The sequence below is a fragment of the Budorcas taxicolor genome, chromosome 1, assembly GCF_023091745.1.
Source record: "Budorcas taxicolor isolate Tak-1 chromosome 1, Takin1.1, whole genome shotgun sequence".
Lineage (NCBI taxonomy): Eukaryota > Metazoa > Chordata > Mammalia > Artiodactyla > Bovidae > Budorcas > Budorcas taxicolor.
In genome coordinates, this window is record NC_068910.1 from 192,021,413 (window position 1) to 192,034,420 (window position 13,008).

The 13,008-nt window shown below is 44.3% G+C and overlaps 1 protein-coding gene across 2 annotated transcripts in view; it reads right to left on the reverse strand.

Moving 5' to 3' along the window:
- The window catches only part of SLC25A36 (solute carrier family 25 member 36), a 34,789-nt gene extending 33,241 nt beyond the window's left edge, over nucleotides 1-1,548 (reverse strand). For both annotated transcript variants that reach the window (XR_008201063.1, XM_052658589.1), the window contains exon 1: nucleotides 1,307-1,548. Coding sequence is in view for 1 of the 2 variants with exons in the window: in XM_052658589.1 (XP_052514549.1) it covers nucleotides 1,307-1,347 (41 nt within the window). In the remaining variant the exon portion in view is untranslated. The remainder of the gene's footprint in view (nucleotides 1-1,306) is intronic.
- Between the last annotated feature and the right edge of the window lie 11,460 nt (nucleotides 1,549-13,008).

A 13,008-nucleotide genomic window follows, 5' to 3' on the forward strand; every position in this document is an offset into this window, starting at 1 on the left:
TGCCAAGATTACTGGTAAACATATAATATAGAAAGCAAACCCTGCCAAAACTGAGTCTCACAAACTAAATGAAAAGTACTTTAATGTCAGAACAGTGCCTGGTCCACAAGTGGTGTGCAATGTTTGTTGAGTCAATGTGCTATGCTAAGGAAAGCATGGTCATCACTGGCAATAAGAGTCCACACGTCCAACTCCAATGAAGCCACTGTGAACAGAACCGCGTATGTATTACTTTAATATTCTTAAAGTAGCTGATTCAGAAACAAACTGCATGCTTTGAGGGGATGCGACTTTATATGGTCACAAAGGCAGAAAAGAACCTCCGCATTATTCGTCGTATCCATTTTTGATAAGACTCTTTATGACCCTGCAAAAAAGTCACTCCTAAATTTAAAATTGCTATGCCTCTCCAAATTTGGAAAGAACAACCTAAAAAAGGAGACTAAGTTGGCTGAACAAAAGATCTGTAGCACTCAGGCTGGCAAACAGGGAGCTAAGACTTTTAGTCTTAACCTTGCACAAACAGTAACTATTGTCAAAGCTTCTAACCTCTCCCCTACTCCCACTTTTCTTCTTTAAGCGGACGAAAAGCAGCGGATGTGTAGGAGGGTTGATTTTCAGGAAAAGACTCTGACACTGGACGCACTGTCGCTTTGAGACAGCACCTCGCAACCTGGAAAAGCTCAGGAAGGAAATTTCCTGAGCTAGAAACATAGAGCTACTGCGAGCAACCGAACCCCAAAGCTTTCTCGCTGGAGCCGGAAGCCCCAGGACGATTCACCGGGACTGACTAGGGCCCGGAAATCAGCCGCAAATCAGCCGCGCGAGGTCCGAGGAGGGGCGTGAGCTACGTGAGGCCCCGCCGCAGCCCGCGCGCCAGGGAGGGAAGAAGAAGGAGGTACGGCGCCCATTTTGTCCTCGGCCTCCGCACTTTCCGCCCCCGACCAGGCCGGACAACCTACGTGAGGCCTGCAGCTACTGTCCTCCCGCGGCCACGCATCCCCGAAGCCCGCTAGGCCGCGGCGCGTGGACTGGGCCTACGTAGACCCCAGCGCCGCCAGCCACTCCCCAGGCCTCGCTCCGGCTCCGCGGGCCCAAAGCCTGACGTCCAGCCAGCTTCGCCCTCCCACCCTCCCCGCCTGGGCCTCAGCCCTCTGGGCTTCTTCGGCTCCCAGCTCCAGTCCCCTCACCCCTGCGCTTCCGGGCCGCATCCCCCTCACCCTTCTAGCCCGCGTCTCAGACCACGGCCCTTGGCCTCAAGCCCGGAGGCCTCAACCACCGTCCGCAAGCGCCGGCTGCAACGTACCCTCCGGCAAACAGATGCACCAGCGTGTCCCTCTGGCTCATTCTCTCTCCCGCATGTCCTCCGGGCGCTGAGGCGGGACGCGGATCCGGCAGCCCGCGGAGGCCGCAGCTTCCGCCCCGGCCTGGAGCAGCACGGCGCCCCAGTGACGGCGAGGGGAGCTGACGGAGACCTGCAGAAGGAGCCGGCGCGGCCCTCCCCGTACCGCTGCAGCCGAGCCGCCTCCCGCTCCGGCTCGGCGCTCACCACCCGCACTAGAGGGCAGCGCGGCGACGGCGAAGTGGGGATGAATGTTCCGACCACCACTCCCCGCCCCCCCGACATAAACAGAAGCTACCATTGGCCCGCGCTGCATGACGTCACGCAGCCGGCATGCCTCTTTCACGTGATCGCTAAGGCGTTTCTCAATGAAAGGGGCCGGGAGGCGGGGCCAGAGCGCGTGCACGGAGGGTAGTAGGTCACGGTGTCCTCGCACCTCGAGCGTTTGTTGGGAGGGCTGCGCTCTGCGCGGTCTCGACCCGAGCAGCCTAGAGGATTCGATCTCCTCGATCCCCCGGCTCCTGGTCTGGTATGCAAGCGGAGTGCGGTGCGAGCCAGCCTAATCTCTGATTTGATTTAAGGACTGCTGTTTTTTTTTTTTTTTAGAGCTGTCTTACATTCACAACAAAATTGAAACGAAGGTACAGAAAATTTCCATTTGCCTCCTGCTTGATTCGTGTTTTAAAAATTGGATGTATGACCCAGCATTTCCGCTTCCTGTTATCTGTTGATATCTTAGTCGTGGCATCATGCTTGGAATCAGTCGTGTCTGACTCTTTACAACCTCAGGGACTGTAGCCTGCTAGGCTCCTCTGTCCTTGGAATCTTTTTTCAGTTAGGAATACTGAAGACGGTTGCCTTTTCCTACTCCAGTTGATACCTCAGAGTAGCACTCAAAACAATCCAAGAATGAAGGAACAAACAAAAACAAAAGGAAACAATCCAAGAAAAGGCTCGAACAAAGATACTACTACAGGATCACAAACAACAGTACTGTATTTACAAACAGTGCTTGTAATGGAAAACTGATCAGTAGGAGAATGGAGAAATGAGTCACAGAATATTCCTACTGTGGAGTATTATGCAGTTGTAACAAAGGGTGCGGTAGGTAGATCCATGTGAAAAAAATCTCCAAGGTGTAGTAACTAAAACAGGCAAATGGAATTAAAACACTAAGGTTTATTTTAGAAAGAAGAAAGAAAACCATTATTTACTAATTTTTCTAACTAGCAGCTGTTTCTTAAATGTATATGTAAGAAGGTCAAAGACTGAGGGAAAGAAAATGTTTTATCCCTTTAGAATACGATGATTAAATATTTAAAAATTTTCCTAATTAGTAGTTATTTCTGAGGTGCAGAATATAACATAACACTGAAACTATTTGTCACTCACAGTAAATAAATGTTGATCTTTTCCACCTCTTGGCAGCTTCCATTTCACCTTCAAGGCCCTTACCACACTTTCCCACGCTTCCAAGGTCACTTACTTCATGAAGTCCTCCCTGATTTCCTCAGCTCTCTATGCTCTTTACCTGCTCCTAAATTTCCACAAAATGTATGTACAGATTGCACGACACTGTCAAGTTCATGCACTTCACAGTAAATGCTCATCTGTAAAATGAGCATTAGAGTACTTATCTCACAAGGCAGTAATGAGGACTGAACACCTTAAGATTCTGTAAAATGCTGTAACAGTGCTGTGTAAGTGCTACCTGTAATAATAAGTAGTATTATTCTACTGTGTTGTATTCGTAATGAGAAAAATGATGGCAGCTGATATTTCTTGAATGCTTACTAATATGTCAGGCTCTGATCTAAATCCTTTACAGCATTCTCTTATTAAACTCACAAGTACCCTATGAGGTCAGTGATCTTACCCCCCACTTTTTCATGAGGAGACTGAGATATAGAATAATTTACTTGCCCAAGATTCTCTCTTTCACCCAGAAAGAGTTTGGATTTGAATCATCCAGCAGAGTCTCTCTGATCTTAGTGCTTCAGTTGGTGAAGTAATAGCTGCACATCAGAGAGGGGAATTTTGAAACAAAACAAAACTCCTAGAGAAGTAGAAATAAAAATTGACACCCTGGCCATACTTCCCTCAAACCCTTGTATTAACTTTTGGTGGTGGTGTTGTGGGTGGGTGGGTAGATCTTTTTTTTTTTTTTTTTTAATATACCAGTTTTATTGAGGTATCATAAACATGAGATAAAATTCACCCATTTAAAGTATGGTGAGTGGTTTTTAGTATATTCTGATGGTTGCACAACCATCAGTGCAGTTCAGTTCAGTCACTCAGTTGTGTCCAACTCTTTGTGACCCCATGAACTGCAGCAGGCCAGGCCTCCCTGTCCATCACCAACTCCGGAGTCCACCCAAACCCATGTCCATTGAGTCACGCCATCCAACCATCTCATCCTCTGTCATCCCCTTCTCTTCCTGCCCTCAATCATTCTCAGCATCATTCCCAGCATCCATCACCACTACCTAATTCTAGAACATTTTCCTCATCCTGAAAGAACATTTCCTCACTTTCATACTTGTTATCAGTTACTCCCATTCTCCTCTCTTCCTATCCTCTGCCAACCACTAATCTACTTTCTATCTCTCTGGATTTGTCTAATCTGGACTTCTCATATAAATAGAATTATACAGTATGTGTCCTTTTGTATCTAGGTTCTTTCACTAAGCATAATGTTTTCAAGGTTTATTCACATTTTAGCACTTATCAGCACTTCATTCGGAGAAGGCAATGGCAACCCACTCCAGTACTCCTGCCTGGAAAATCCCATGGATGGAGGAGCCTAGTAGGCTGCAGTCCATGGGGTCGCTAAGAGTCAGACACGACTGAGCGACTTCACTTTCACTTTTCACTTTCATGCATTGGAGAAGGAAATGGCAACCCACTCCAGTGTTCTTGCCTGGAGAATCCCAGGGATGGGGTCGCACAGAGTCAGACACAACTGAAGTGGCTTAGCAGCAGCAGCAGCAACAACACTACTTCATTCCCTTTTATGATAGGATAGCAGTCCATCGTATGACTATACTACATTTTGTTTATCTATTCTCAATTGACGGCCATTTGGATTGTTTCCACTTTTTGGCTGTCATGGATAATCCTGCTATGAATATTTGTGTACAAGTTTTGGCATGCATGTATGTTTTCAGTTCTCTTGGGAATATACTTGGGAGTGGCATTGCTGGGTCATATGATAGCTTGATGTTTAATGCTTTCAATAACTGCCAGACTGTTTTCCAAAGTGACTGCATCAATTTATGATGCATTTTCTTTGAGACAGTAACTGTGGCTCCACATTTTTGGCATAGTGAATACTGTGGTGATTACATTTAATGAAGGTTCTGAAACTGGTAAGGAAGGAGCCTGAGTTCTTAGGTGCAGTAAATTATTCCCACAAGAGCAATAGCACTTTATAATGTGACTGTTTCCATTGGATCCTCCTTCAGATGCCATCATGGAAGGAGACTCTGTGCCCTGCACATTCTGACTAGGGGCCCTGGGGGCCACCCACTGGGGTGTGGTTGCTGAGGCTGTCATTCCTGCAGGGATTCTGGGGTTGCATTGCCTGTCTTGTTTCTTGAGTTTCTACTGCCCTGTGTCATCTGCCAGCTGTTTTATAACTTTCCTTCCTCATTCCTATTTTCTAATGTCTTCAAGTGCTTCACACAGGACCAGCACAAAGAAGAGGTTACTTGAGCTCTTGCCCCTTAAACAAACAAGTTTCCAGGTACTTTTCCAGAATATTAAAGTAGGATGGGTGGGGCAGAGACCTTGCTTTGTTGTCAGGTATACCTGTACCTTTTTCAGATCCCCATTCCTACTGACGGGTTTTCTGGGAGCTGTAGTTTTAAACTGAATGTAGAAAGAGAAGCTAATGGGGAAAGCATGGCCACATCTGGTTGCCTGGCTCAAAACAAAGAAGCCCATTGTGAAGTGGAGGAGACTGCTACTCTGTTTTCTGGTTGGTACTGAGCTCAAATTTTCATTGCTAAAGGCTGAGAAGTTCTGAGTACCTATTTGTTGGGAAGTGGAGCACAGATGGGCCAGTGATACATTTTCCTCCCCCGCTTTGCCTCAATTGGTCTTGTAGATACAGAAAATTCTTACAGATTCCAAACCTTAGGTTGGTGACATTAGTTTTAAATATTTGAGTGGATTTTTTTGAAAAAGCTTTGCATCTTCTTAGCTTTTAATGGGAGGTTTGGAGAGATTGTTTTATATTCTCTTAGCCAGATGCCATTAAAATAGTTTTCCTTATGTTGCTTCTAATAAAAAGTAATAAATTCAAATAATACAGAGGTGCATGAGTTAGAAATTAAAATCCTTACCTCAACAACCTCCCTTCCTAAATCCTGCTCCTCAGAGGACATCATTGGTAAGTGTTGGTTAAGCACCCTTCTGGGTACTTAATGCCATGATAGTAATCATCTCAAAGAGCTTCAAGTGTGTGCAGTGCTCACCATGTACCAGGCACTGTTGGAAGCGCTTTTCATGTATTTAACTTCAGAACCTAATGAAGGACATATTATAGATTCTGCTGCTGCTGCTGCTAAGTTGCTTCAGTTGTGTCCGACTCTGTGCGACCCCATAGACAGTAGCCCACCAGGCTCCCCATCCCTGGGATTCTCCAGGCAAGAACACTGGAGTGGGTTGCCATTTCCTTCTCCAATGCATGAAAGTGAAAAGTGAAAGTGAAGTCGCTCAGTCGTGTCTGACTCTTAGCAACCTCATGGACTGCATGCAGCCTACCAGGCTCCTCCATCCATGGGATTGTCCAGGCAAGAGTACTGGAGTAGGGTGCCATTGCCTTCTCGTAAAGTGGTGCAGCTACTATGAAAAACCCTATGGTGATTTCTTAAAAACTTAAACAAAGTTATCCTGTGTTCCAGTAATTGCACCTTTATGTATATACCCAGAAGAATTGAAAGCAGAGACTCAGATACTAACATCAAGATTCATAGAATCACCATTCAAAATAGCTCAAAGGTGGAAACAACCCAGGTGTCTGGCATCAGATGAATGGATAAACCAAATATGGTATATACATGCAGTGGAATGTTTGCTTAGCCTTAAAAAGGAGGGTAATTCAGACACATGCTATAATGTGGATGAACCTTGAAGCCACTATGCTAAAGTGAAATATGCTGATAAGCAACCAATATTGTAGCATTTCACAAATGTGAGTTACATAGAATTGTGAAATTCATAAAGAAAAAAAGTAAACCAGCGGTTCCCAAGCGTTTGAGGAAGGGAGGATTGAGGAGGCAGTGTTTCAGTTTGGGGTGATGGAAAAGTTCTGGAGATGGATCGTGTATGGCGGCACAATAATGTGAATGTACGTCCGTCTAGTCAAGGCTATGGGTTTTCCAGTGGTCATGTATGGATGTGAGAGTTGGACTGTGAAGAAGGCTGAGCACCGAAGAATTGATGCTTTTGAACTGTGGTGTTGGAGAAGACTCTTGAGAGTCCCTTGGACTGCAAGGAGATCCAACCAGTCCATTCTGAAGGAGATCTGCCCTGGGATTTCTTTGGAAGGAATGATGCTGAAGCTGAAACTCCAGTACTTTGCCCACCTCATGCAAAGAGTTGACTCACTGGAAAAGACTCTGATGCTGGGAGGGATTGGGGGCAGGAGGAGAAGGGGATGACAGAGGATGAGAAGGCTGGATGGCATCAGGGACTCAATGGACATGAGTCTGAGTGAACTCCAGGAATTGGTGATGGACAGGGAGGCCTGGCGTGCTGCGATTCACGGGGTCGCAAAGAGTCAGACATGACTGAGCGACTGAACTGAACTGAACTGAACTAATGCCACTGAGTTGTACACTCTGACATGGTTGAAATAGTTAATTTTATGTTATGAAAATTTTACCAGAATAAAAGTACTAAAAGCAATGCCCATAGCTGTAGAAAAGTAAATATATAGTATTAGAAAAGTTAGTAATTACTTCAGACTTCCAACCTCATTCCTCACTGTCTTCATCGTTTTTGCTCCTAGAGGTGCTGCGATTCATGGGGTCACAAAGAGTCGGACATGACTGAGCAACTGAACTGAACTGAACCACTTTCAACTTTTTCTTTAGTTCTAGATTTCTCAATTATAGCAATTCAAGCTGTTTCTCTTGATTTATTAATTTCAAATGTTATCCATTACCCTTTGGGTAATAAGAGATGCAGATTCAGGGTTCTTATTCTACCCCTAAACTCCTCATTTTTCCTGATTCATCTTCCCAAGAGTTGTATCACATTTTTTTAGTTAAATTGACAATTATTTATCTTATCATGACTATGTAGATTTTGTCCACTACAAAGCCAATTAATGTACAAGTAGTACACCGTATATCTGCATCTTATCTATCAATGGCCTAAAATATTATTTTCCCAATGTTTTAATATCAGTCTATCAATCCTACTTCTTTTCCCTCACTCTAGAGGCCTTCCTCTTGGATTTTCTATCTTGCTGCTCCAACCTGAATTAGTTATAGGTACTCTCTTGGCTACATAATTGTCATCCTGGGATTTACATCCTCTTACCTGTAATCATTAGATTTTGTATGCTTTTAGTTTATCTTCATATTAGATAATTTGGCTAAGTATGGGATTCTATGAACAAAGCTAGTGGAGGTGATGGAATTCCAGCTGATCTATTTAAAATCCTAAAAGATAATGTTGTTAAAGTGTTGTACTCAATATGCCAGTAAATTTGGAAAACTCAGCAACGGCCACAGGATTGGAAATGATCAGTTTTCATTCCAATCCCGAAGAAGGGCAATGCCAAAGACAGTTCAGACTACCACACAACTGCACTCATTTCACATGCTAGCAAGGTAATGCTCAAAATCTCCAAGCTAGGTTTCAACCGTACGTGAACCAAGAACTTCCAGATATATGAGCTGGATTTAAAAAAGGCAGAGGAATCAGATCAAACTGCCAACATCCGTTAGATCACAGAAAAAGCGAGGGAATTCCAGAAAAACATCTACTTCTGCTTCATTGACTATGCTAAATCCTGTGACTATGTGGATCACAACAAACTGTGGAAAGTTCTTAAAGAGGTGGGAATATCCAAACATCTTACCCATCTCCTGAGAAACCTGTTTGCAGGTCAAGAAGCAACAGTTAGAACTGGACATGGAACAGTGGACTGGATCCAAATTGGGAAAGGAGTATGTCAAGGCTGTATATTGTCACCCTGCTTGTTTAACTTCTATGCAGAGTACATATCAGAAATGGTGGGCTGGATGAAGCACAAGCTGGAATCAAGATTGCTGGGAGAAATATTAACAACCTTAGGTATGCAGATGATACCACCCTAATGGCAGAGCGCAAAGAGGAACTAGAGAGCCTTTTGATGAAGGTGAAAGAAGAGATTGAAAAAGCTGGCTTAAAATTCAACATTCAAAAAACTAAGATCATGGCATCCGGTCCCATCACTTCATGGCAAATAGTTGGGGAAACAATGGAAACAATGGCAGATTTTATTTCCCTGGGCTCTAAAATCACTGTGGACAGTGACTGCAGCCATGAAATTAAAAGACTCTTGATCCTTGAAACGAAAGCTATGACAAACCTAGATAGCATACTAAAAAGCAGAGACATCACTTTGCTGACAAAAATGACTATAGTCAAAGCTATGGTTCTTCCAGTAGTCATGTATGAATGTGAGAGTTGGACCATAAGGAAAGTTGAGCGCCGAAGAATTGATGCTTTCAAACTGATGAAGACTCTTGAGAGTCCCTTGGACTGCAAGGAGATCAAACCAGTCCATCCTAAAGGAAACCAACCCTGAATATTCATTGGAAGGACTGATACTGAAGCTGAAGCTCCAATACTTTGGTCACCTGATGGGAAAAGTGGGATTCTGGATTGAAAATAATTTTCCTTTTTCTTTTTGGCTGAATCAGGTTTTAGTTGTGGCACAAGGGCTCTCTAGTTGTAGTGCACAAGCTTATTTGCTCTGTGGTATGTGGGCTCTTAGTTCCCTGATCAGGGACCAAACTCTCATCCCCTGCATTGCAAGGCGTATTCTTATTCTTTTTTAATATGTATATACTTTTATTTACTTTTGGCTGTGCTGGGTCTTCACTGCTGCTCAAGCTTCTCTCTAGTTTCAATGAGCAGGGGGTTGGGAGGCTTCTCTTCATTGCGGTTCTGAGGCTTCTCATTGCCGTGGCTTCTCTTGCTGCAGTGCTGTAGGGAAAGGGCGCTTCAGTAGTGGTGGCATGTGGGTTCAGTAGTTTGTGTTTCCAGGCTCTAGAGCACAGACTAATAGTTTTGTTGCTTGGGGTTATTTGCTGTTTGGCATGTGGGATCTTACCAAGTCAGGGATTGAACCAGTGTCCCCTGCATTGGCAGATGGATTCCTAACCACTGGACCACCACTGGGCCTCTGACTTTTGAAGTCACTGACCCATTGATTTCTAACGCTCAGGCCCAATATGGAGAAGCTTGACTCTATCTGTAGCTCTGGTCTTTCTATAGAACGTGTGTTTTCTTTTCTTTTTTTTTTTCTTCTCTTTTAACCTTTTAGGGTCTTTCTTCTATGGTTTTGGGAAATTTCACAGAGTACCATGTTGATGGTGGAGTCCATTCATTGTGCTGAGTACCCTATGGGCCTCTTATGCTTGGAAATGAATAACTAGAATTTACTCTTGGAGTGTTGTTTAATGGTTTCACAAGTGCTCATTTGGGTCTTTCAGCTCTGAAACCAAAAAGTATAGCTGATCCTTTTTTTTCTGGTATCTGGCAATAAATTCGCACTGTATCAGTACTCAGAGTCAAGGGCCAAATGTTAAAAGGATAGACTTCTGGTTTGGCAGCAATGCTGTGGGAAAGCAGAATTTTGCAAATATTTGGTGGGGAAGAGAGTGATAACAGTTTTATTTCGTAAGTGGCTGATTCCCTTGAATCTGGATGCCCTCTCAACCCTCTCCCCGCACCCAGAACCAATTTAGCAGCTTTCCACCTTCTCCCCGGCCTTGACCTCAGGCCATGCTTTCTTATCCTGCTGAGAAGTTGGGTGAGCAGAAGAGAAACAGAACAGGACTGGGGAGTCTCACTAACCTTTGGGTTAGGGTCAAAGATCAGTGCTGGAAGGGAAAGCTCCACACTCCATAGTCAGAACTGCCTTGGGAAAAACCTTTCAATCTCCCAGAAGTATGAGATATTAAGAACTTTTTGTACTTAATGTTTCTCTCTGCTCCTCAGTTAATCCCTTAGTATCTTCTTTCAAGATGTCGATGAAACCGTCACCAGCCAATTTTTTGGCCACAGCTGAATACTTTGTTTTCCCTCTTTTTATTGATTGGGAAATACTTAAAGTTGTTTTCCCAACTTTTCCATAATTTTGGCTATGTAAGTTTTTCACTTTCAAACAATGTGGAATAACGAGGGATCAGAAATATAATGAAAATCCAGGCAAAATATATAGAACTGTAAACAAAAAGAATAAAGAGGATAGCTCAGTATCTACTTACACAAAGAATTGAGTGCCACATTTGGCACATTCTGTATGCAGGTCAGGAAGCAACAGTTAGAACTGGACATGGAACAACAGACTGGTTCCAAATAGGAAAAGGAGTACACTGAGGCTGTATATTGTCACCCTGCTTATTTAACTTATATGCAGAGTACATCATGAGAAATGCCAGGCTGGATGAAGCACAAGCTGGAATCAAGATTGCCGGGAGAAATATCAATAACCTCAGATATGCAGATGACCACCACCCTTATGGCAGAAAATGAAGAGGAGCTAAAAAGCCTCTTGATGAAAGTGGAAGAGGAGAGCGAAAAAGCTGGCTTAAAGCTCAACATTCAAAAAACGAAGATCATGGCATCCGGTCCCATCACTTCATGGGAAATAGGTGGGGAAACAGTGGAAACAGTGCCAGACTTTATTTTTTGGGCTCCAAAATCACTGCAGATGGTGATTGCAGCCATGAAATTAAAAGACGCTTACTCCTTGGAAGAAAAGTTATGACCAACCTAGATGGCATATTCAAAAGCAGAGGCATTACTTTGCCGACTAAGGTCCGTCTAGTCAAGGCTATGGTTTTTCCAGTAGACATGTATGGATATGACAGTTGGACTGTGAAGAAGGCTGAGTGCTGAAGAATTGATGCTTTTGAACTGTGGTGTTGGAGAAGACTCTTGAGAGTCCCTTGGACTGCAAGGAGTTCCAACCAGTTCATTCTGAAGGAGATTAACACTGGGATTTCTTTGGAAGGAATGATGCTGAAGCTGAAACTCCAGTACTTTGCCCACCTCATGTGAAGAGTTGACTCACTGGAAAAGACTCTGATGCTGGGAGGGATTGGGGGCAGGAGGAGAAAGGGACGACAGAGGATGAGAATGCTGGATGGCATCACTGACTTGATTGACATGAATGTGAGTGAACTCCAGGAGTTGGTGATGGACAGGGAGGCCTGGCGTGCTGCGATTCATGGGGTCGCAAAGAGTCGGACACGACTGAGTGACTGAACTGAACTGAACTGACAGTGCCAGGGTACCCTGCCGGGAATTCAAGATGAAAGAAACTGGAAGCGTTCTATGCTTTTGAATATCCAGTCTCCTAGACAGTTTTTAGGGCTTCCCTTGTGGTAAAGAATCTGCCTGCAATGTGGGAGAGACCTGGGTTCGATCCCTTGGTTGGGAAGATCCCCTGGAGAAGGGAAAGGCTACCCATTCCAGTATTCTGGCCTGGAAAATTCCATGGACTGTATAGTCCATGGGTTTGCAAAGAGTTGGATACGACTGAGCAACTTTCACTTCGCTTCAGAACTTCAGACAGTTTTTAGAGCTTCCTAAGCGGTGCAGTGGTAAAGAATCCACCTGTCAATGCAGGAGATACGGTTTCGATCTCTAGGCTCTCTAGGTTAGGAGGATCTCCTGGAGCAGGAAATGGCAACCAGTTCCAGTATTCTTGTCTGGAAAATCCAATGGACAGAGAAACCAGGCAGGCTACAGTCAGTCCATGGGGTCGCAAAGAGTCAGACACGACTAAGCACACACACACGTGCACCGTTATTACAGTTTCTGCAGTTGTTAGAGTTATGCAACTAACTTTTATTCAACACATTTTTATCAGTTAGGAATCTGACGTTTAGTGGATGCTTCTGCAGGTATTAACTCTGTTAATATAACTCTGTTCTTATAACACACCTGTGAAGCTGGATTTCTTTGTTTTTTGTTGTTGTTGTTGTTGTTTTTTTTCTGCTTGTAAGAAAAGGAGGGAGTTCCCTTGTGGTCCAGTGGTTAAGACTCCACACTCCCAAAGCTGGGGAACCAGTTTTGATCCCTAGTCAGGGAACTAGATTCTGCATGCTGTAACTAAAGACTCTGCATGCTTTAACTAAGACCCAGTGCAACTAAATTTAAACAAAGGGCGTGGGAAGGCAGGGAGGAAGTGGTGGGACGAGAGAAGAGATGAAGATGATAAAGGGGAGGCAGAAAAATGAGAGGGAGAGACAGAGAGAGAAGGAGAGAGAGAGACAGAGTTGAAAGGAGAGACAGAAGAAAGTTCAACTCCCCCAGATTGGCACTTCATGGTGAAATATCTGTCTACCCCTCCCTGCAACTCTCTCAGCCCTTCCTATAAGCACAGGTCCCTCTAGGCCAACTGAATTCCTGGTGTTGCACACATTCCCACA